The sequence below is a fragment of the Dermacentor variabilis genome, chromosome 10, assembly GCF_050947875.1.
Source record: "Dermacentor variabilis isolate Ectoservices chromosome 10, ASM5094787v1, whole genome shotgun sequence".
Classification (NCBI taxonomy): Eukaryota; Metazoa; Arthropoda; class Arachnida; order Ixodida; family Ixodidae; genus Dermacentor; species Dermacentor variabilis.
Genome location: NC_134577.1, coordinates 15875663 through 15901223, shown reverse-complemented (window position 1 = coordinate 15901223; position 25561 = coordinate 15875663). Strand labels below are relative to the sequence as shown.

General features: G+C 44.5%; 2 protein-coding genes across 13 annotated transcripts in view; both read left to right on the top strand.

The window, feature by feature from the left end:
* The window catches only part of LOC142560010 (uncharacterized), a 184537-nt gene extending 174369 nt beyond the window's left edge, over positions 1-10168 (top strand). For 8 of the 10 annotated variants that reach the window (XM_075671756.1, XM_075671757.1, XM_075671754.1 and 5 more), the window contains 2 exons: positions 5420-5556; positions 6824-10168. In XM_075671756.1, coding sequence (XP_075527871.1) covers positions 5420-5556; positions 6824-7031 — 345 coding nt within the window. In that variant the 3' untranslated portion in view covers positions 7032-10168. Of the gene's footprint in view, positions 1-2868; positions 2958-3822; positions 5274-5419; positions 5557-6823 lie in introns of those variants that run through there. The other 2 variants (XR_012823296.1, XM_075671755.1) reach the window with 2 other exon arrangements.
* Positions 10169-14225: 4057 nt separating this feature from the next.
* LOC142560005 (uncharacterized) overlaps positions 14226-25561 on the top strand; it is a 161441-nt gene continuing 150105 nt past the window's right edge. Inside the window, exon 1 of one of the 3 annotated variants that reach the window (XM_075671741.1) lies at positions 14226-15942. The gene's annotated coding sequence lies outside the window, so the exon portion shown is untranslated. The remainder of the gene's footprint in view (positions 15943-25561) is intronic. The other 2 variants (XR_012823285.1, XM_075671746.1) reach the window with 2 other exon arrangements.

Here is a 25561-nt window from a genome sequence, read left to right as displayed (position 1 = left end):
ATCCAAGTAATTGCTCCTTCTAATCCCCTTACTTTACACTGCAAATTTGAACTCTGCCCCCTGCTTCTGTGCCACTTTTAGTTTACAAATCTCGATCTATTCATTCATGAACGTGAGGACTCATTTCATTTATTTGAATCTCGTCCTTTTAAATGATCGCCGTTATCTACTGCAGCATTAACTTCGATCACTCATAGAAGTGGCAATGTATTAAAGAAAGGGGCATAAGTTGAGGGAGTTTCTCAGTTTGATATTCTGCGACATTGCAAAGCCGGTATTTTATCTATGCACCTCTAGAACATCTCCTGAATGTCCCAATCTTGTTGACCGCAGTCTCAGTTGAGCAGCTGGCTTCTAGTGTCATTAGTGTAATAAGCGAGTTTAAATGTTCTATTAAACCCTAATGTGCGTTGTGATAGCTCCAGGCATCTGTAACAAAAGTAGCGTGACAACATATTTCTTGCAATTGTTTTGTTTCAACTTTCTGCAACTTGTACCTTCGTTATTGCAATACAATTGACTTCTGTTAATTCGACCCTGATGGGACCGATGGAATTGATCGATGCAGAAAAGCCAGAACACGCCGCTGATCCATTTGGCAGTATTTTCTATAGTTTAACACGCCTCCAAATTAAACGAGCACAAACTTTGTGTCCAAAGCCGGAAACTAAGGTAGAAATGATTCAGGGCTTCTAACCAAAGCAATAATCTAAGGCTCACCCGATTTTTTCGAATGGCAGCCGGTTTCTTAGTCTGCTTCGCTGCATGGCTATTGAAATCAGCTTTGCTGCAGTACCATTGTTATGAGGTGAAGCGTGCGAACGGCGCGAACGCAGTTTGTTTCGTATCCGCTTGCACCGCGCAGGCAATGTTCAGCCCAATTTCCTTCGGAAAACCAAAAGGTGCCTGTTAGAATCGGGTAATTACTGTAATCGGATATTGTGAGCTGCCATTCCTGCTTGAAAATATTGGGGCAAATAGAAAATAGGCATTTTTTGACGAGAGAAGACGTTCAATGCATTCACTCACCGCCGATACAGATGCTGCCACTAGAGGTTGGTATTGGGGACTCCATATGGGTCAGGCGCGTGCGTGCAGACTGAAGTTCGAATTATCCGGCAAATTTTAATTTTGGAATCGAAATAACGAGCGTTTGGTTTCCTGGAAATGCATGGGTGCCGGTTGGGTCCTTCGGTCGGGATTGAATTAACAAAAAAATATTGAATTAACCGTAGTCGAATTAAGAGAAGTCTATGGTATCACCTTAACAGGAAGCTTTAGCTTCTGGTCTCTTACCTAAATAAATTGGAAAGGAACAGTTTCGTCTCGAGAACTACTGCACTGAATTTGATATTTGTTGCATTCAAAATAAAATTAAAATCTGGTTTTTTTAAAATGTTTAACCATTATAAATGAGAATTTTTATCACAGTAACTCGGCGATGATAAATGTATCACTATTCTGCATAATACATCTAATAGTACGTCTAAGGCGAGCAAAATTGGTGTATTATACATGGCTTTCAAATACACTATTATGTGAACACTTCTGAAAAACCCTCATAAACATAAGAGATCCACATAAGATGAAAATGTATCAAATCTGTCTGCTTCAGATGTTCAGAAAATAGAAGTGCAAAATTTACAAATCCATAACTGCAGTAACAGATACTGCAGTTCTGCAAACTGCATCTGTTAGTGCAGAATTACGGATTTGTAAACTTTGTGCTTCTATTTTCTTATCGATTCCCGGCAATCTTTGTAAAAACATTAGTCATACATGAGTTGTACTCCCAAAAGTCACTAACATTGGATTTTCTGTCTAAAATGCATCAGATTTCGTTAAAATTGGTCCAGGTTTTATACGAGCATTTCTGTGATTTACATGTATTTAAAACGTGGCAGTGGATTTGAGCCCGAGCTAAAGCTTTGTATTAAGTTCAGCATGTTAACAATATTTGCACATTTTTGAATAGTGTAAGGTAGAATAGCACAGCTGCCATAAAAGAAGTGTTGCACATTGTTACTGACATTCCTGTTTGTGTTTCTAATTGGCAAAGACGGTGAAATGTATGCCAGGCGTTTTTTTTTTTTCAACTAAAATCGCATGTGCAGAGTTAAGCACAGGAAGGCACTATAGAACCTAATTGCTTCTGTGGGGAAGTGCTATTTGAAAGCCAGTTTTTCATGAGTGGATCCATGTTGCTGCTTGTAAACTAACCAGTTCAATGGGGAGTATGCAGAAGTGTTCTTGCCTAAAATGCATAATGTTGAAAGGCTGTGGGTGATAAGCATTTCAGCACAAACTGCATGCCACTGTTTGTTTGTCAGCTGTTTGCAGGCTTGGGAGCTGCTTTGTTATCATTTAAGGCTGATTGCAGCGTGCTTGTTCATAGTGCAGCACCACTTAAATTTTGGTTGCTTAAATGATGCTAAGCAAGTATTGATGCTCAGCCGTACTCTCTCTGACCACTTTTTTGACCAGCATTTCATCCACATCGCATGTAAGAGCAGTGTGCTGATATGCTGTAATGCGGCTGCAAGTTATTTAGCACTAAATTTTCTGCATGGTTTTGATTCCGTGTGTTTATCCCAGGCATCTTGTTTGGTTTAATTCTGTCCATGCATTCCTGCATATTCTAAGTGACAAAGTACAGAGCCACTAATGCAAAATTGTATTACACTTGTCTCGCAAGCAAATCATGCAGTTGTGATGAAAGAAGTCACACGCATTTTTTTAGTGCCTAATATAGTGAAGTTCACTCACAAAGCATACCTTAACTTATTCAGTTATTAGCAATTTGTTTATTGCCACATCTGAATGCAGTCTTGGTGCTGTGGCTTCTTTTTTTTTGTTGCTTTCCGCCAGCAAATGCATTTGCCCCCACTGCTTTGATGCATGGTTTGGAAGATGTGCAGTTGTGCACTAATGCCAGAGTGGAAAAAAATATGAAGCTGGTGAGTATCTTTCTCCCCACAAGCATGTGCACTAACCAGCATGTAGGCTCACGGCATTAACTACATAAGGAACCAGCCCTAGATAAGGGGTGTGGACTTTTAAATAACACTGAGAACTGCCCCTGAATAGCAGCTGCTAGACATTGACAAACATGAGGAGTCATTCTGAAGATGTGCAGGCAAGCCCATTTCTGGAGGGAACACACATTAGCATAGCACAAATTTTCATCTGACAAGTCTGGAAACGTCCAGCCTTGTGTCAGATGACATACAAGGTGGCACTGACTCATGTACCTCCATAATGCATAGTCGATAGCACTCTCATTGCAGCTTCCAGCTGCATGTTCTATTTAGCAATGGACTTGCCTTGCCCTGTTTAGAGCAAGGACCATCTTTTTGCCAATTTGCATTGGGCATGCCCCACATCACTGAACATGCATCTCAATTGATGCCTAGTTTTGGACAACCGTAGTGTATTCTGCTGAATCTTTTCAACTTAGTTTCTGTTATGGCGTCTGGTCTGGTGCTGGTTCCTTTCTTTAGTTGCATGAAGCATTATGATGACTCTATGCATTGCAGTGTGCCTTGTGCAATGAAATACTGGTCTATTCTCAAAACCGCAGTCACTGTCAGTGAATTGTCAGCAAATTTTTGTTGCATGCCTTATTTTTAACCGAATTAGAGCAATCAGGACTTAATGCAGCAGTAATTGAGATATTTGGGGTATTGAAACTACATAAAAATACTTTCTTCTATTTCTTACTTCTCGTAACACGGCAGTTAAGGCAAGCGCATGTTCTCTTACAGAAGGCAGCTGCCAGTTTGTCGTGTCTAATAGCTGTGATCGAATATTTGTGTTTTGCAGTAAATGACCTGAAAGAGTTCGAGGCCTCCATGGACAGCATCAACACAATGGATTGGAGGACATCGCCACCAGTTTGAATGAAAATGAATATTTTGCTATGTCTGAAAAAAACTTATCTGCAGGACTGCTCTAGCAGCTTTCTTGCTGCTCTATTATGCCATGTCTCATGTACATAGTTTGTGTAGTAGCAAGAATTGTCTTGCCCATACTGGCTATCCTGCAGTCCTTGCAACTGGCAAGTTTGTCTCGTAATTCTCGTATCACTTGTATAAAAATGTTTGTTACAGAGGATGCCCTATTGGCTTTGCCGTTTTTCAGGTTTTGCTGTTCTATGTTCCGAGAGGCTAGTCTGTGTGGTTGGTAAATTCTGTGCCTGGTTCAGCTTCATGTGTGTGCACTTACATGTAGCCATCGCTACACATGATTTATTAGAACCTTACTGTGCTAGCTGAAGTTGCTTGTCATTTGGAGGAGCACGTGCAAGGTGTTTTTTTGTCAATTAGTGTCGACCAGGATTCTTTCCTACCTTGCAAAACACTTGAGAGAAGCTACTTGCAGTCTGGCGATTTAAAGGGCTACGTATTTTAGATATCTTAAAGCAAAATATTGAGTCTAGCTAGACTAAAAAAGTAGGCTTCCTAAATTATGAAATTGTCATTCCTAGCGAGAACAGCGCTGTTGAAAGCAAGAACATTTTAGAAATTGAGAATTGGAAAGGCACCAAATTGGGGGCAATGTTACCTCTCCTGTGACCTCTGCCCTGGTTGATTCAAAGATCACCGTAGAGGAAGGTCACGTGAAGGTTATGTCAACTTGTCCATTTTGTCACGGGTGATTCAAATAGGAGCACTAGTGGCATCTTCGATCACAATATTCTGTGCAACAAAGTGACATTGACACACAACAGTGATATACTTCTAGACTAATAATTTATCAATCTAACTATACTTCATATTTTTGTTTAGTCTCCCTTCATGTCAAATGCTTAAGGCCATGCCTACTTAAAGGCCTGTGAAAGGCTGCGAGCCTTCTTTTTTAGTCAATTCAAAGGGACCGCAGGTCTCTATCCAGCTGTCTTTTACCATCTTTGTATGTTTTCTGATGTTATGACTAACCCTGTTTGAATGTGCATTTGATGCTGTGTGTTTCTATTGAAGGGTTATTTTTATGTACTCGTCATACCTGCTGTTGTGGTTCACTTTGATAGTAAGGTACACTCAACAGAGCTTGATCTTTGTGCCTTATAGCTGCCAGTTCCTGGCAGTTTACATTTTTTTACCAACTGTCGTACTGTGGGGTTATGTTCTTAATTAGCAGCAGTTGTATTACAGTTCTTCAGTCACTTGATTTCCATCAAATTCTATGAATCTCTTCTCTACTTGGTGAAAATTTGAGTGCAATATGACTGATGCTGTAGCTTGTTTTAGGTGAAATAAAATTTGTACCTCTAACTTTGTCCTGTTTCATCATTCCTGTTGCTGTTCATATATGCTGCAGTCACTGAGGCTGCAGGCTACTGACAACAGCAGAAGCCTCCTTGCATTGATCGCTAATTACATATTAATTCAATGCATGCTTCTCGCGCTCTTGCTTGCAGGAGTTTCCAGGAACTCCAAACTCTGAGGCGTGTGCTATATGCAACAAGAAACTCTACCCCATGGAGCGAATGGAGGTGAGCGGACTGCGGATGCACAAGAACTGCTTTCGCTGCAGCCACTGCAGTTGCCATCTCAGGTAAGCTCTTAAGATGTGCAGTTGTCTGCTTGTGTGAAGAAACTATGCATTCAGGGCAACCTAAACAGTCCCCAATGTGTACAGCAAAGGTATTAAGGGGAGTTGTGCAACAGTTTTTGTGCAAGGATGTGGTTGACGTCAAAATACAATGAAACGGGTGTTGGGGCCCCTAATTCACTTTGAAACATAATGATCAATGATAATAAAATGAGTTGCCTTGTGCATATTGCATTCGTATCGACAGGAATTTATATGCGCTGTTTGAGCAGCAGTTTTTTTTCTTTCACGTCGCATTATACTGGCTCCACGTTGAAGTTCAACCAGGAGTTTGTATGGCTGAGGTTGTGGTGCTGCAACTCTGCTTGTGTAGGAGCTTGTGTAAGACCACGAAGCCTATAGAGCTTCGTGGTCTTTGATGTATCACATTTATGTGCAAGATTTATTAAGCATGGCAAATGAACTTAATATTGCTATGTAGAGAATAAGTACTTCTATATTGTGCAGGTAGGAGCTCGTAGTTTTGCACCTTGGCCTGTGCTTCCGTTTTTCAGAACATCCACCAAATTTACCCTGTAGGTAATAGACAGCTGCTATTTGACAGATTTTCTTAAACGTTATGACTAAAAGCAATGCCTCTGCTAAAAATTCTCATCACTGATTGGGTGGTGACCCCATCTCGTGGCAGCGACATTCATTCGTGTATATAATGTGGCTTCCAGGGAACAGGCTTTAGCGAGTGTCATGCTGCATTGCTTTAAGTTAAAGCATTCCAAAATGAGTGTGAAACAGTTTTGAGTTTAGTGAGAATAAACAGGAGGCTTGTGAGTGTGGCAGACGCAGCATTATTACAAAGAACACATTTATTGGACGAGTACTTGCCATTAACGTGACATTCCATAATTTTCATAAGGAATTGCAAGGCCTCTTGGAGTTGCATGTGATGTATGTGCGACATTCGCTACAAGCTGCAACAATGGTGGTGCACAATCCTAAGAACCTGCATGCTGTGGAGGCTTGTGAAGTACTGGAAATGTTCTAGCGTACGGACATCCCATGCCTCAGATTGTCCCTGGACTAGCTTTCACGCAGCATGTTTGCATATAGGGATCAATATTAGTTGACAGAAAGTCAAAACTCTGCTGTAGTTTTTTTAAGTGTCGCCTAATATTTGATCTCTGACCGTTTCTGTTCAGTCAGATTCAGAAAACTAAGGCCTGGAGTTCCTGTCACTTTTCTTACTGTGCTCTGGTTTTTGTTCTCTGTGCAGGCTGGAGAGCTACACAATCAGCGGAGGGAAGCTGTACTGCGGACCTCACTTCAAGCAATTTTTCATAGCCAAAGGCAATTACGACGAGGGCTTTGGTCGTGAAAAATGGTCCAGGTCCGCTTCGCCCGCATCCCGGGAAAGCAACGAGGAGTACACGAATGGCGACCGGGATCACATTAGCATCCTCGACCAGCCAGTGATAGCGTAGTTGCCACAACCCGTGCCCATAGCTTTCAGCCACAACCCGTGCATCGTTGCTGTTGCCGCCACTTCATTCTGCCCTGGCTTTTCCTATATCTGTATAATCGGCATGCTCAATGTAAGATACACTTCGTGTCCAGCATGTTCTTTCCTGGTACCTACTCGATCCCTCAACTGTTTTTTTCTATTGCTGCCTGAGCCTGTCATGAAGGCACTGTCATGTGGCCACGTGTTTGTCATATCGGACAGCCTTTGATTCCAACAAGTCCTTGTTGCAATCTAGCTGGAACGCCAGTGTCCGGCAAGCTGATTGGTGCGTGACACTAAGGGGTGTGTGTGAATGAGCATAAGAACAAACTCAATGTGGTTGTATCCAACCAGCGAGCACTGTGGCAGAGAAGTGACATGCTGAGCTGTGTGTAGTCAGCGTGTTTGTCCCGGTATATCTAGAATCGCCCTTAGTTAGTCGGCTTTCCCCAGTGATCGTGTGACATAGTGCAACAGTGATATAGTAAGACGAGTATATTATTTCTCTGTACTTTTAGCCATGTTGGTTTTCATGTGATGCAATATCTCTACATGCTCATTGCATCTGTTTTATGTCCCAAGATTGCATGCAGTTAGCTGGGCTCTTTAATTCGTAAATTCTTGATTTACGTAGCATCAAAATAAGGACAATTGTATGCACTGCATTTAGTTTCATGAAGTGGTTCTGTTGCATTTCGTGAAGCCGTTCTGTTTCATTAAGCTAAGTTCTTAATTCTAGTTTTCATTCCAGTTAATGTAGAATCTGCTTACAACGCGTTTACTGCAGACAACAACCGAGATCAAGTTCGCAACTTTTTTTATTGCGTCTGAATAAAGCGAAGTAGAAAAAAAGTAACATTGGGCAGAAAAGTTTCTCTTTTTGTCCACAATCGGATCAAATATATAAATTATCAATATTAAGCGCTTTTTCAGCGACGTCGAAGCGCGGAAACGTGTTTCTTTGCTGGAGTGGCTTGATTTAAGCTCGCTGCTATCGATGACCCCAAAGATTTCCATCGTGCTGATCTTGTGAACAACATGCTCGGGCAGCGTGTAACTGCATTTACCGTTTCTTTTAAGACCAGCGTGCACGGTAAGGATGGAATTTGCTATCTCAGTGGACAACGTGCAACTTAAACCCAATCGCATTCAGATGGCTGAAGACACTCTGGACATCCGCGTCGGACCACGGCAGCACCAGTACTGATAAAGCAAACTTGATCAGCTGAATGTTTTTATACCTATCAGCAGGGCCATTTCACGAGACACACTCCCATAAAGCTCGTCAGCGAAAATGGCGAAGAGTGAAAGTGAGTCTCCTCGACTCTGCTAAACAAGTTTGCGAGGTGTTGCATCCCACTATTCGTTCCAGCGGCGTAGCAATGGCGCCCGCTGCACCGCGCCGTTCGTTTCAAAAGGTGAAGAGCTGGTTCACGATTTTGCTGCGCCCTTTCAGTGCCCACTCAGTGCAGGCGTACGTGTGTGAAGCAGCAGCGCACGGGCGCAAGTGCCGTTAAAACCCCGCTTACGCATGGCTGATGTGTCACGCAAGTGTGGGGTGTAGTTACGCCTCCGAAGCCGACCACAACTGCAGTTGGAAACAGTCAAACTTGCGCACTCGATGACCATTAGGCGGCCAAAACATCTGTTCGTCGGCATTAGTTTTGAGTGCCGCGTTTTTCCTGCACCTAGGGAATCTATTCTGGACTGTCATATTCCGCCATGTTGTGAAAATGTTATGGCGGCATTTCGAGCCAATTGGAGGCCGTAGCAGCCCTCACACTCTGCGCGTATCAGAGCTTACGATATGGCAAATTCGACAATGTGGTATCGTTAGGGGTGCTATTCTTGGCCTTAGTTTCTTACCATAAAACTCGGTGCTCTGAAGCTGCGATCGTTCAGCCACCAGGGGGAATGATGGCTAGTTAATTTTTCTGGTCGTTGTGCTTGTGGATTCAGAAATTCTTGTGGCTTCGTTTATTGCGATTTGTCTGCCTTCATTGCCCTAAATTTGCACTATTTGCAGCCTCGTGGAGAAACAGTGCCTGGCGGATATGAGGGCGTGGGCGGGGCTTCACTGCAGACTTAAGTTGCATCCGACTGCAGTTGCAGTGGTTCATCCTGGCGAGGTGGCCAAATCGAAACTCGCTGGCTTGCCCGTGAGAAATTCATGTCTGCGTTCTTAGCGTAATGGTTTCAATATCGGGCTTCTGTGCTAGAGGTTTTGTTTGAATCCTGACGTTAGACAGCTTTCATAATTACTATTTAATTTATAACGCCATACCTTACCGAAGACAATGAGTTCAGAAAGTCACGAAGCCGTTTGAAACCAGAAGGACCAAGTTTAGGCAGATGCATGCACTAACCAACATTCCCATGCTGTCTGAAGCGCCGTGCTTGCAGCCCCCGTAGACAGTTGCGCCACAGTTCCGTCGAGCAATTGTACGAAACAATGTTACGGATATTGTCAAGTGCTGCCATATTGTGAAATTTGGCTCAAATTGCTGCCACTACCAATCAGAGACTTCTGATTGGTTCAGAATGGTGCCATTACGGAATTGTCAGAATAACACCGCTGAATACCACCTATGGAGGAAGAAACGCGGGGCACACTGTTTGCGGATGGTGATGATTGTTCACTCTTTGTCTTGGGGGCATGGGTAAGCAGAATGTTTGCGACACGTGGAGCATAAATTGTCAAAGAAACGAAGCCAGCAGTGTATAAACACTGCTGAAAACCCGCCAGCCGCAAGCGAGGAATTTCCCTCTTCACAGCGCAAAAAAAAAAAAAACTAAATATGACAAAACAGTGAAATTGGCAACACTGATCATAACACAATGACTCCAAATATAACTGCTTTTACTAGTTTTAAGAGACTTGTGTTTAAAGGTGACTAGATTACCCTGTATATTCTTGAATGAACAAAGAATGCTTATTAAGTATTTATGCGGTTGATTCATCTTTACCCACTCTGCGATCTTCCTGTCGTGGTGTTTCCTCCTCCTGTATTTTGATGCTCTGGAGATACTCCTAAATATAACTCAAAATTTTTTTTTGTTTTATTTTCAGTGCTGCAAAAGCATGACTTGTAAATAAAAGCCTGATGTCAATGTCAACCGTTCTCGTGGTCGGGGTTTTTCATCGTAATCCACGTAAGCGCCTGCTGTACAGTAATCTCGAGCACACAACTGTACCCTTTCTGTGTGCTCTTTTCTTTGAACAAGTGGAGTCGACTTCTAGGATGACACCGAGGCCATGTCTGAGTACAGTTACAAATCTGTAAACCCGAGGTCGATCACTACTCGTTAGAGTAGGTTGGGCCTCAGCGCTAATAAACTGAAAAAATAAGTAAATATTCAGCTGGAACTGTACCAACGAAACGCTCTTTTTCGGGACGAAGATTTCATCTTCATCGTTAGAAGAAATAGGTAAGTAGTAGGAGGAAAAAAGCAGCGACGAAGCAAGCTGTGTTGCGGTTGAGTACACAAAGGGAAAGGCAAAGAAGTGAAATGCTATGCGAGGTGAACTAACGGATTCACGTGTTGCGCTCATGGCCGCATAATACAGTGCGGCATGTCGGAGGGCGTGCGTTTTGCATCCGTTCTCCCTTGGGCCAAAAGAGGAGGCACTGCAGGCAGTTCGCGCTACTTTTAGAAGAACCAGAAGTTTTAGTGCTTACGGGAGCTGCAAACATCGCAAACACACATGCCTCCGTACATGCAGTGAGCAAAAGCATGGTCTTCGAGATCAGTTTCAGCTGCTTGGTGGGAGCCACCACGGAGGCGCAGATTTGGACATCACCAATTTAGCCAGCATGCGAATGATAGGTTATGCATGGGCAACGATTGTGCATACGCGCAGAGTCTTTATGCTTATTTTTCTTCGGAAAAATACGATTGCATTATTAGGCCAACAAAGGCTGATAAGGCGTCATAAATGGCGACAGAAGAACATTCGAAGACTCGAGAAGAAGAAAACTGAAACCAGTCATTGCCGTGATACATAAGCTCTCGCAGCGACAGAACTATATCTAGTGCAGCTGACTGACGTCATATTTCCTTCTTTTTTTTTTGTTGAAGGGGGAGGGAGTGCCGATTTTCGCGAATGATTACAACCTTTGTCCGTAAAGTTCCGAGACTGAGTCCATTAAAAATTGCGTTTAAAATTGAAATCATTTGTGCAGCACCCCTTCAAAATGGTCTCCCTTGCAGTCTATACACAGCTTCCAAAGCTTCTTGAGGTCTTGGGAACCGTTGGATAACGCTTATTTTGGCAGGGCTGTCAGCTCCTTTGTCGTGGCGTCTCGAATGGCCTCCACGCTCCCCATCCAGCGACCTTTTAGGGCTCTCTTCACACGAGGGAACAGGAAAAAATCGCATGGGGAGAGGTCAGGCGAGTATGGCGGATGGGGAAGTACAGTAATGCTGTGCGGCCTTGCGTTATCGTGGAGAAGGCTCCATTGTCAAAATGCCCATAAGTCAGGGCGACGGCGTCGCAGTGCATCACGCATGTGTTGGAGCACGCAGATGTAAAACTCCTGATTCACCGTCTGCCATTGTGGGACGAACTCGTGGTGCGTGACACCTCTGGTATCGAAAAAAACTATCAGCATCGTCTTTGTTTTGGTCTTCTGTCGCCGCACCTTTCTCGACACCGGAGAGCTTGTAGACCGCCATCCGGCGCTCTGCCTCTTTGTTTGAGAATCGTGTTGAAAACGCCATGTTTCGTCTTCAGCAATGATGCTGTCGACGAATGCAGCATCCTTCTCTGCTTCGGAGACCAAATCAGCGCTCAGTGATGCCTGCGTGTCCTTCTGGTCCTGCGTGAGGGAGTGCGGCGCAAGTCTGGCATTCAGCTTTCGTTTCCCCAACTTCTCACGCAAAATTTGGTGGCATGTTGTCTTACCAATGACAAGAGCATCCGATAGCATGCGGACTGTAATGGTGCGGTCTTGGTGCGGACCTGAGCCACGTTGTTTTCATTCCGTGAGGTTACAGGGCGCCCCTGCGTTGTATCGTCTTCCACCGACGTTCTCCCCGAAAGAAACCTCTTGTGCCACTCGAAAACACGCGCCCGCGATAATGTGTCGTTGCCGTAAGCGTCACGAAGGAGGTCATACGTCTGTGTCGCTGTCTTGCCAAGCTTCACACATAATTTTATGCTTACACGCTGTTCGAAATGGACGTCCATCTCTCCACATTCACTCACAGTAGAATGCGCAGACTAGTGACAACGTATGGATGGATGGGTGTTGTGAGCGTCCCCCTTTGGGTTGCGCCACCAAGCTCTTGCTATTATACTGCTTAATGTCCTACCAAGGTCAATCAATAAAAAAAGAAAAAAAAACTACAACGCCCAAATTTTCTGATCCCCTATTGCGAACTGTGCTTTTGTACGTCTCCGTATTTTGTCGTTTCCCCACTTTTCTTCCACCAATCCTCCAATCGCCTCTTACTAATCCCTACTGCGGACATGTTTGCTTTTCTACACTCTTAGGCAAAGTTACACCCTTTGGCTTGCCCCTTCTGCCACACAACAATAATCGTTATCTGCCTTGACGCGTTTCCTTTCTTTTAACGCTGCGAGCCCGGAACTTTCCAGTAACGAACGGCACGCGCGTTATCAGAAGCGGCACTCCAAAGGATGTAAACTGTTCTATGCCGATAACGCGCGTGCCGTTCGTTACTGGAAAGTACCCGGCTCGCAGCGTTAAATAAAGGAAACGCATCAAGGCAGATAACGATTATCGTTGTGTGGCAGAAGGGGCAAGCCAAAGGGTGTAACTGCCTAAGAGTGTACTGCTCTCTCTGAACCCAAGGGCTTCAAGGAGGCCAGTGGTATCTAAATCGACTGCTGGGAAGACGTCTTCACATTCTAATAAAGTATACTCCATAGTTTCCCTAGCTTTGCCGCAGCAAGTACATGCTTCTTCCTTCTTACATCTCGCTTTATAGGTGCGTGTTCTAAGGTATCCAGATCTCGCTTCGAAAAGTAATAAGCTTCCCTTTGACGTATTTTTTTACATGTAGTGCCATCTAGCGGCTGCCACAGCAACTAACAAAGAGCTCAGGTTAGCCCGTAAAGATGGCGCTACACATACGCACCAACCTTTGTTTTCCGAAATCCATTTCTAGAGAAGAAAATAAGCCTCGAGACTTTACGGACAAAGGCTGTACTTGCTGGGACTGTCACTACACTCTAAAAAAAGTTTGCACCCTTTGGGGTGCACCTCTGCCACACAACAATAATCCTCATCTGCCTTGCTTGCGTTTCCTTTCTTGAAAACGCCGCGCCCGCTACTTTCCTGTCGGGAATGCTATGTCATGCTGATAACGCGCATGCCGTTCGTTAATGGAAAGTACCGGGATCGCAGCGTTGAAGAAAGGAAATGCGGACAAGACAGATAACGATTATTGTGTGGCAATAGGGTGTAATTTTGCTTAAGAGTGTGTAGATATTAGCCTGCTGGTGTTCCGGAAGTTCTGGTCAGGCCATGGCCTCGTGGTTTCGATGTCTGTGGAGTCGCTGGTTAGGCGTAGGCGAGTCTAATGGTTCGATACCGGCGCATCGTTCTTTTCTTTTTCTTTTTTTGGCGTAGCTTGGCTCAGTTCATTTAATGGCAGCACAAGCCAGTGGCTGTACAGTCAGACCAGTGTCAGTGCGTTAACCTCAAATGCCATGCACCGATTTGCATGACGTAGCAACTCAATTCTACAGTGTGTCCCAGCTAACTTTAGCTATAGTTTATATGTATGCAAATGCCACGTAGCTGGACAGAACAAACGTAATGTTGTTTGCCGTCGCTCGGAGATACTCAAACTATTTTTTTTCATCCCACCTAACTAGATAATTATTCTTAATTAATTAACCAACTGCTCAAATATTATAATTAGATTAAAAGTGTCAATCAGAAAACTGTAGAGCGACATAAAAAAATCTCGATACAGCTTTCTGTTCTTCGATACGTGCTACATAAAATTGTTTTTTTTTTTCGAGCGCGAAAGGAGCCCGCGAATACACGCAAAGTGTCTCGAGCGCCCCTTCGCGAGGCAATTTTGCGTGAATTTGCGGGCTTCTTTCACGCTGTTACCACACAGCATCCCGATGCGCTACCCATTGGACCACGGACTGCCTAGCGACCCAGGTAGGTGGGAAAACGGATAGATACAAACATGGATATCACCCTGAAAGTGCATGGAGTACCCTAAGGATGCCAACGCCTTAAAACGGCGGTTGAATACAATTTCATCCTTGAGGAGTTACTGCCACATTTCTTTATCGGGCATATCTGTTTTTGTTCTGTTTCTAGCTTCTTTCGTGGCCCGATCCCGAAGATAGTGCAGTTTAAAACACGCACCACTGCGCATGCGCCAGAGGGTATGTGCCCCTGGTGTTACTTTGTATGTGATGACATTGCGTATGGAGCGCCATGGTTACTGGCGCTGCGCCTCTCGATATGTGCTACAAGAATCACTGCGAATGTGATGATATGATGATGATTATGATGACAATGACAATAAGTGGGGACAAAAACTTGGAATGCGATTGAACCTCTAGTTCACGTCGCTCAAACGCTGTCGTTCCAGCGCAGGCCTCACAGTAAATCATATGGTCCTTACACTCGACTATCTCCCACAACTCGCACAAGAAAACATTTGTCTTTCATCGACTTCAGCTGGACATTGAATCGCCTTTCAACTTCTTGGTTGTCAAATAGAACGTTCTTGCAGTACGAAAAATGTTAATATTATTATAAGTATAAACAGCAAGCAAAAGCCGCGGACATTTCAAATGAGCATATTACAACTTGGGCACGAAAGTAATGAAGGAGGCTATGATCGTGTACAATATATGCGAGCAAACACTGCAGGTTACAGAGGGGAATATTCCCGCGACCTCACCCTAAATTGACAAAAAAGCAGTCTGTCGCATGGCGGCAGTTACAAACTAGGACATATCTGAATCCTGCGCTCTTGCACATCGTACATCCGGATATATATCAAACGGACAAATGCAACACATGTGAATCCAGAGCCACTCTGGAGCATATATTATGGGAATGCCGAGGGATACACAACAATAACAAGAACGCGGCCTCTAGCAACAGCCTTCGCATGCGCTGGGAAGCCGCGCTGCTCAGCCCCGACCTCGAGGATCAACTATGGGCCGTCCAGCGGGCCGAGGATGCCGCCAGGACCCACGAACTCCTGGCCGTCACCTAGGCGGGGCCTTTGGCCCTCCCCACCAACTCGCACGACACGCAATAAAATTATTTCCTCCTCCTCCATCACAAAGAGATCGACAACTCTAAGCGACAGAAGTGGAACAAAATTTGCTTCTATATAAAAAAAAAAAAACTTAAACCGTTTCTTTTATTGAGGTAACTTCCAGACAGTCTTTCCAACTTTTTACATAGCTTTCCACAGAATGCCTCGGATCTATGCAGAACGCCCGCGTTTGCTAACATTTAATTTAACATCCGTTTATCTGTGTAATTTATGGCACAATGAATGAACAAAAATCGATGAGCGCTATACAATTTAAGGGGATTGCAGAGTGCCGCGAAAAAAGCCAGCAGATATTCAGTGTAAGCTTGCAAGTTTGAATAGCGTCCGGCATCAAGGTCTAAAAATGTCCATGCGTACCACGAAGTGCTGCGTCCGTGAACGCATCGATGAATTGCAGTTTGCAGCGATAGCATATGCGATAACGGCATAACGATAGCAAAACGAAGACCGCAGTGGAAGGGAACCAAAGAGTGACCGAGACCTATGCTACTCTGGTTAACTCTGCTCGGTCACCTAGGAAACGGTCGCGCATGCGCAATGCAGTTGTGACAGCGGCAGAACGCTGTCGGGGCCTGGCTGCGGACGACGTGGCTGCAAGCGTGGTAAGTGGCATAGGATTGTTTGTACTAATAAGCTGTAAATTGTGTTGCGAGCATGGTTACTATATTTCGGTCATCATAAGAGTAACTATACGTTGGTGGAAAGGAAGGCCACAGTCTAATTTGTTTAGAAAAGCTGAAGAACGCTTTCGCTTGTTCTTGCTGAAACTAATGACAGCCTTGCCACCAAACACACACGTACTCTCTTCTAGCCGATGGCATTCTCTTGTTAGCGCGCAATGGAACACGTGTGTTTTTCGGAAGCCGCAGGTTTTTCACCGACACTTGCCTTTCTACCTAAAAAGCTTGCATCTAAAAACCGTGTAAACCAACGAGTTCTATCAAACTGACATAATTTGTTTTGTTAGTGCCTACACTGGTTTGCGCTGTCTCCTATGCCTACAATTTCCGGCCATCATATTTTGAGCTTGTGTTGGGGTTTGTTGGAATAGCATAATTCGAATACAGCGATGTCATATGTTATGCAATATTGAAGCTGTGCACAAGCTTTACGTGCATTTCTGCTTCTTATGCGGATGGTGCTGGGCATTCTGGCTCGAATGCTTTCAATGGTGCTAGCTGAATGCGTCTTCCTTCCAAAGCACTCAGTTTTGGGCGCTGTAGGCGTGGCTTCATTGTTAGAATTGATTCTGGTGGCGGCTGCACTTGTGGCGATTTGACATGAGGCTTGAATGCCACCGCCGTGATAAGCCGCGAGAACTGGACTGGTACGCTATATTTTGGCTCGCTGGTCGTGATGCCATGCCTTCAGGTCACGGTGCCACCTTGACACGGTGTTTATTCCGCGATTCCTTAAACTTAATTCTCACGTGGCGTCATGTACAAGCTCACAAATGAAAACGCGGTTAGCCGTGATCTGGGAGCAACCGACATTTCGGGATCTTCTTATCAGAACCGCTTGATATACTATGCTGGCCGGAATATTTATCTGGGGGCGAGTTAATGAAACAGGGCATGAAGATGGCGTTCTATCGATCATATTGTTATGTTTAGCTAAGCATTATTTCACGCAAATTTCTTCGCATTTCTCGCAGCTATCAGAATCGCCATGCACGGTACATTGTTTCCCCTTTTACCAGTTATCGCTTCTGCAGAAATGTCACTCTTATCAGATCATTCGCTCAGGCACGACGTGCTTTTGCTGCATTCTAACTTCGTGAGCGTTGTCGCCAATTCGATAGCAAGACAGGCTTATAAGACTGCATTTACATACAGTCGACCGATTAACAGTGCCGCGCGAGCGGCGACTGGCCAGCCGGTCAGCGCCTTCTAACCGCGCCAAGAGACGAGATCAGCAAGCGTTGCGCATGCGCACCAAGTTCACTGGAAGCCGTGACCTCCGCTAAGCCGGAGAGCTTGCATCGAGTTAATCGTGCCAGAGGCTGTGCCATGCTGGTATGGAAAGAACCTAGCAGACGAAACTTGCACTTCCAGGGCAGTCGGTGTGCATGCGCTACGCTTGCCGATCTCGTCGCTTCGCGTTGTTGGAAGGCGCTGACCGGCCGGCCAGTCGACGCTAGCGCGCTACTGTTAAAGAATCGATTGACTGTGCTATCGCGACGGAATGGCGGAACGCGCAACTTTTGGCGTAACCTTGCGCCGTGTAGCCGCACCCGCTGGCAGGCATTCGTCGACAAACGTCGGGCGCAGAATTTGACGCAAGGGAGACTTCTCCGGTGTGGGTGCTGTGTGAAGACGCTGGATAAACACACCCGGGCGCGAACGCATCGTGTAAGGTGCCCCTAGTGTAAAAGCTGGGTAGGAAAAGGCCGGCCACATCGTTTAGCATTATGTCCAGTATCCGCCAATCATGTAAGACAAGAGACGCTAAATATGCGAAAAAAGGAAGGAAAACTTAGGTTAAAGAAAACCATCCTTACGCCATGACTTACAAAACGCGGAACGTCCAACATCCGCTCAAATATGGTATAGAAGTGCATTCCGCGATGTAGTCGTGTGTAGAAATAATGTAATGCCTGAACCCTTACTAACTACTCCGAAATGAAATCTTGTCCTATTGAGTACGCTGAGGATTCAAGCTACCCGTAGCTCAATGCAGTTTTTTTCTCTCGCCACCGCAAGACATAAATGGCGAGAAAAAGTGGCTGACACAAAAACGGGCACCTTGACTGAAGCAGATCGCGGCGATTGAAACCATCGGATATTCAATGTAAGATTGCAAGTTTGAAAAAGGTCTTCGTGCGAACCAGGAATGTTGCTGATAGCGTGAAAGTGTCCATGCATTGTACGCAGTGCGGCATGTGTGATAGACGATGACGTCAGAAACGGCGACCGCGCTGGAAGAAAAATGATGACGAGCCGTACGCTGCGCAGGTTAACTCGGCTCGGTTGCCTAGGAAACGGCTCCGCGTGTGCCGCGCCTTGTGAGAGTGGCAGAACGCGATCGGCGGCTGTCTGCGGACGACGTGGCTGCAAGTGGGGTAAGAGGCGCCGATATTATTATTTGTAATAATAAGCTGAAAATTGTGTTCGCGAGCACGGTCACTGTATTTATGCTATCGCAAGAATAGGTAGACGTTTGTGTAAAGGTGACAATTTATTGCGCTTAGAGTAAAACGCGAGAAAAGGCATTTTGAGGCCAGAAATATTCAATATCGGCACCAACATGATATTAGGCACGATAAAGCGGCCATTAAGATGTCTCTACAGACCCATAGCTCGTGCTTACTTTAAATAAGTAAGGTAATAACGTGAAGAACAAAATTGACGTTGTAACTAAAGTTCCGGTCTCTGTTAATGAAAAAAACGCATGAAGATCGTGTTCACTTGGTTATATTGTTTGGTTGTGGTATTCGTGCAGGATTGGTAGCATTTGTCGCGGGTATCGATATTGCCAGGGTAAATAGTTTTAATTTTCATATCTCGTGATTTTTTGCACCGAGACGACGCTCTTACCGGATAATCACTTTACACAATCCGCGAACTTAGGGCACATTCGGGTGGTCATTTCAGAGGCCTCCAGAGGTAGGCATGTTGTTCGGGTAGTCGAAAAAGGGTGCGATATTTTAGGTTGCCCGCGCGGTGTGCAGGTTCTGTCAGCATGCTCTTTCCGCTCTGTGCTCGGCCGTTTAGGTGTTTTTGTAATGGTGCTGTCATGCTTGTGTGCACCACGTCGATGATGGCGACGCGACAAGTTTTGAGTTTATTAGTAGTACGTTCAATGCTTCTTTTGAGTCGATAGGCGAGCAGTGACAGGCGCCTCATTATTGCGCTGAAGAGTAGATGTGCTTGCGTAAGGACTATCTTGCGAGCGACTGCAACTTTAGCCATCGCTTTGGTATGACACCATCTTTGTCTGGCTTTACTCTCGCTCACCGTGACGCGTAGGCATGCCGTCGGTCATCACGGTAAATTTCTCTCGTCCCTTGCTTGCTTCCTCTCAATGCTCCGGAAAGTGACTCGCGTTCATGTGGCGCGTGATTTAAATGACACGGATGTGGAGCGTCTGGTAATCCTGTTCAGACAAGGAAATCGATCCGGCGAATTCACCACCAGTGAACGTGGCCGTCAATTCGAAGGCGAGGGAGGCCTGTCTACAACGTTGCGTGTACTATCACGTCTAGCATGAGCCACAACGCACGAGCAGTAGCGGCAGCGCTCAACGTGTCGTGCTGGTGCCGCCATTATGCGAAGCTAGCTCAAGAAAAAATAATTAAGGTTTGGCCATGATAGCAGTTCGCGTACTCTTTCGCTTTACGGCTTCGGCCTATCACTCTATCACAGAGAGAGAGCGCGCGCGCGAGAGAGAGAGACTAGTTACGAAGCCGAGAAGAGCGGGGAGCCATGACGCAGCACGCTGAGCTGACGTCTAATGACGGCGAGCTGCATGCTTTGCGGGCCAGTGTATTATCTCTTCGCGAAGAAAGTAGACGACACGGGCATACGCCAATTTTTGGAATGACGCAACCGTCTGCACTTCTGTCTCGAGAGCGTCGCGTGTTAGCCTTAACTGCTCAACCAGCAGAGCGCAAGGCCCACCGGTTTCAGCTCATGCTTTTGTAGCACAATCTGCAAACTACCTGATGAGACTGATCTACGGCAGTGCATAAATGTTTCGCGAACCGGCTTGAAGCGTGTAAATGTAGTTGGCAATTGCATGCCCGCTGTCATTATCGTCAGTAGTGTGTCGCTTTGCTTCCTGCGCAAAAAAAAAAAAAAGCGACGCATTTGGTTCTTTTTTTATTCTTCGAGGGGGATGACGGCCGCCCGAGATGGTAGAGCCTTTATTCATTCCTTCTATTAGTGCTGTCAGTTTGTTCACCGCCACTACTGTATGAAAATTTTGTATGTGCGTACGCACGCTTTATTTCAACAACACAAAAGTACAGTATTGCGGCTGGCGTGTGCAAAATAAAGCTGCTCGTGGCAGCTTGAGCAGCCCCAACATAAATTATAATCAGTCCGAGCAGGCAAGCCTTTATTCACGGCAAATATTTGTTTCCTGTTCGGGCAAATGTAAGCCAGTTGTCATAATCGTCTGCTTTCAGCAGCATTTAACTATTCTGTTTGTGTTACTTTCTGCAGTTTTCTCTTGCGGACAGTTACCAGGCGTAGGTGCAAACAGTTGAGGCACCGTGTTTGACTTAATGGTGCTTCCTCTTTTTGTAGATCTTGACAAAATATCAAGAAACATTTATTTTGAGGATTTTCTCCCAACCGCCACAATAATGAAACAAGCAATGCACGAATATTTAAAACCTGGTATGACGCTGATAGTGCAAATTTGTCTTAGTGGCAAAGTGCTCACCCGATTGTCAACGCCCGCCCGTCTGTCCGGCGACCGAGTGAAAACGGTCATTCATGCAAGATAGCAGTGTTGGTCAATGTAGTACTAGACAATACAGTTGCACTAAAGAAAGGGAGCTCGTGTCATGCTTTTCGTGCACGGTAAATGACCCCGTTAAACAACCCTCCATGAACTATGAGATGGACCTCATACCACTTCGTGCAGTTTTCATGACGGTTAACATTAGTTCATGTAATGGGACAATAAAGGAATTAAAAACTATTTCAGCTTTTTTAGTAAGTTACCCTTGTTAAACACAACAAAAGCCTCTCCTGCTACAAGGGGAGGTTTAATTAATTTGATAGATTTTGATGGCGCCGGCTTCGGTCTAGGTAATTTCTTTATAGACAAACTTGGAATACATCCCGAAAGGGAGAAATATTAAAGCTAGGAAGTTTGAGTAACTTCTATACCACAGCAGCAAAAAAAAAAAAAAAAGAAAAGAAATGCTGGCTCTTCCATAATCGAGAGTAGGTGCAAGCATGGAATGGCTTCCGGCAAAGTAGATTGGTTGGAGTAATTACGACGTTCGCTCGCAAACATTTCGCAACCATCACAAGCATCTCACAACCATCCGCCTCGCTCCGGACGCTGCCGGCCTGGTCTCGCAGGGTGGCGCTATCTCTGCCCGCGGAAGTCGCGGGGCCCCTGGCGTTGAATAGAGCACAGACAACCCTGTCTCAACGCCAGACGAAGAAAGTCAACTGTGTGGAGCACTGTATCTGCTTTTTGAGCGCTGCTTTTGGAAACAAATTAAACTGCAGCGTACAAGAAGTTACAGCTTGACTGATATGCGAACAAACATTACGAAGAAATCGGAAGCCATATTTTTGTAACTTGTTTTGGCAGCTGCTAGCTTATGTAATGCGGCCTTGTAGAAGGGGTTGGGGGCCAGAAAACGCATTTTCTTCCGTTTTGACTGATTTCCCAGATAATCTCGTTTCGTTCTCCTCTCATTCTCGTCCCATTCTCCTCTTGCGTACCCGTATAACGGCTATGGATTTTGGCGTAAGGTCTCTTGAAGGTCGCCGACAACGGGAGCTAAAAGCATTTCATGCTTAAAATAAAAGAAAAGCATAATTGTCATCTCTGACGTCACACTGACGTAGATGCGCATGTTCTGGTTGCGTAATGGTGTTGAGCTGCTGAGCACAGTCGCGAGATCGAATCACGGCCACGGTGACCGAATTTCGATGGGGCGAAATGCGAAGACACCCGTAAACATAGATTTAGGTGCACGTTAAGGAACCCCAGATAGCTCACATTGCCGGAGACCGCCACGAGGGCGTGCCCCGTTATCAGATCGTGGTTTCTCACGTAATATCCCTAAATATAAATACCTGTTTTTTGACGTACATTCCCCCAAACATTTGGTGTGTTATTAAGGTTTGCTGTCCATTTGGTTTTATTTTGTCCCAGTAAATTCAAAGCGGTAAATTCAAGTGGATCCGACATTTACTATATAACATCGTTTTTCGCGAGTTAGAGCCCTAGAGGTTGATGTACATAGAAAATTATAGATTTTTTTCCTGTCAATGCAATAAGTGTGACATTATTTTGGCAGCCTTTATGTTGTTCAGAAGCATATACTCATGAAGTAGTTAGCGGTCTCGCACGACCGCGAGACTGCGGTGCATGGCTGTAACGCATTGTATATCATGGTGTAATACTCCCCGTATCTTGCAAACCATGGGCTGCATTATATTTAGGCTAAATAATATACACAGAAGCCTACGTTATGAAACCATGCATAATGGTGTGCTTTAAGTAGCGTTTGAATCTGCAGATCGGTTTTAGTTTATGTATCTTATTTGTTTCATTTCAAAAATACTGCGAGCCATCCATCTGGCTCAAGCGGTAGGGACTACAATAACAAAATCGCAGACAACCGATAGACAAGTATACAACGACAAATACAACTTGCAAGCTATCATTACAGATAAAACTAGTAACACTATACGTGCATTTCTGTTTAAAAATAAGTGAATGACTCAGTTTCAGCAACAAAATCGCGTGGTGCAACAGTAGTAGCAGGAAGAAAGTTCCAGTTCTCAACAGTTCTCGGGAAAAAAATTACTTAGAGCTGTATGTGTCGGAAATTTTAATCATCATCAGCCTATTTTATCTCTACTGCCAGATGAAGGCCTCTACCGGCGATCTTCTATTACTCCTGTCCTCAGCTAACCGATACCAACTTGCGCCCGCGAATTTTATAATTTCTTCACTCCACCTAGTTTTCTTCCGTCTTCGACTGCGCTTCCCTTCTCTTGGCACGCATACTGTAACTCTCGTGGTCAGTCGATTACCTAACCTGCGCATTACATCACCTGCTCAGCTCCGTTCTTTTTCTCTTAATGTCAATTAGGCTATCGCCTATCCCCGTTTCCTCTCTAATCCACACCGCTCTCTTCCCATTTCTTAAGCTTGTGCCTATCATTCTTCGTTCCATCGCTCCTTGCGCGGTCCTTAACATCTTGTCGAGCTCCTTTGTCAACCTCCATGTTTCTGCCCCACATGTTAGCACCGGTAGAATGCATTTATTTTTTACCTCTCTTTTCAATGATAGTGGTAAGCTTTCAGTCAGGATCTGGCACTCTCTCGTACGCACTGCAACCCTTTTTTATTAACTTGTAAATTTCCTTCTCCTGATAAGTAATTGACCTAGGTAAACGTACTATTTCAGAGAATCTAGAGGCTCTTGTGCTAGAACTAGAACTGTTCTAGAATCTAGAACTCTTGTTCGCTTGTCCGGCTATTCATCGTTATCTTTGTCTTCCGCATATTAGCCTTCAAACCTACCCTTGCACTCTCTCTGTTAAGGTCTTCAATGATTTGTTGTAAGGAGTCTGCAGTGTTGCTGAGTGGAATAATGTCATCTCTAAGCCGAAGGTTGCTGAGATATTCGCCGTCGATCCTTACTCCTAAGCCTTCCCAATTTAACAGCTTGAATACTTCTTCCAAGCACGCACTGAATAGCATTGGAGAGATTGTGTGACCTTGTGTGATCCTTTTCTTTATAGGTATGCCCCTACTTTTGTAGAATTAAGGCAGCTGTTGAAAGTCTATAGATATTTTCCATGATATTTACATAAGCGGTCTGTACACATTGATTACGTAATGCCTCAATGCCTGCTGTTATCTCCACTCAATCAATTGCCTTTTCGTAATCTATAAAAGCCACATAGAGAAGCTGATTGTACCCTGCGGATTTCTCGATTACCTGATTATTGACGTGGATGTGATCCACTGTAGAGTATGCTTTTCTGAAGCCAGCCTGTTCCCTTGGTTGACTAAAGTCCACTTGTGCCGCTATTCTCTTGGAGATAATCTTGAATATTTTATACTGTACTCGGAGTAAGCTAATGGGCCTATAATTTTTTAATTGAATTAACGTCTCCGTGATTGTGGATTAGTAGAATGTTTGCATTTTTCCAGTTTTCTGGGACCTTTGTAGTCAATAGACACTTCCTATAGAGAGCCGCAAGTTTTCCAAGCATTGTCTCCTCCATCTTTGATTGCATTGACTCTTATTCAATCTTTTCCCGCTGCTCTTCCCCGTTTCATGTCTTGCAAGATCCTTCAGACCTCATCGCTAGTTATAGGAGTAGTTCCTGCAACCTGGTCATTACTGGTTCGAATGGAGGTGTGGGGGCTCCTCTGGGCTCTGTACAGGTCTGTATAAAATAATTCCACTGCTTTTACTATAGCTTCGAGATAGCAGATGATATTACCCTGCTTATCCTTCAGTTCACATGCCTTGGTTCTTCCTATGCGGAGTTTCCTTCTCACTGATTTCAGGCCTCGCCCATTTTTTACGGCTTTTTCAGTCTTTCTGAAGTTCTAATTTCGAATAACTCTAGGAGTGCTAACACGAACTTATTAAGAGAATACACAAAGGATATACGTAAAAATGAGCAAGTTAAATTTTCAGTACAGAGTACTTTTCATTTCGCCATTGCTTACTTCAACTGCCTCCAGCGCGCTTATATTAAGAAACATCGTCACTGATATGATTTAACTTGCCTTGCGAATCTTACATTACCGATACACATGTATAATACAAGAAATTGGGAGTGCTGTACTGTGCCACTAAACCCTACTTATTACGGAGAGCAGATGCTCAAAGGTACCATTCCAAAATGGCTAAATTACATTTATGATCGTGGTATTGAGTTAGAAAATCTAACAGCGCTAGAACTTAAGCGGGCTTTTTTATAGTTTGTTCGTTTGTGTCGTTTTTCTCTATATAACCGTTTCGATAAAGTTGAACATGGCTGACAAACTGGCAGTTTGCTTCAACATCGTATAAACCACAATTCAAGTATTTTTTGTCTTCTACTTGATATTATTATTGTAACTGTACAAGTTGAGCAAAATCTTGTACAGGCAATTTTTTACGACTTCCTTTTTGCTCGCTGTAAACGGTCGCTGTTCAAACGTGGCGAGGTGAGAACTCCTGAAGCTGCGTTGTCGGCAGCCTTTTCTGTTCACCTTGCCAGGTACTTTGATACACGAATAAATTGATCGATTCATGATCGATTCTAACCGTAAGCTGCTGTTTGTATTTGTTCGTCATTGAAATCCAGCTCGGTGCTTTCCTTTAGCTCTGCTCATTGTTTCTCTGTCGGATGTCCAAAATGAGGATATGTTAATGGCGTCTCCTCAACCTGCTAGTTTTCTCCCTCATATATTAGCCAACTTTCTGTATTTCTTCCGACATGAGAGGCAATGAGTAGTTCACTATTTCCCAATTTCCAAGGTGTTTTACCCCCACACTTAGGTTTTCTGTTGACA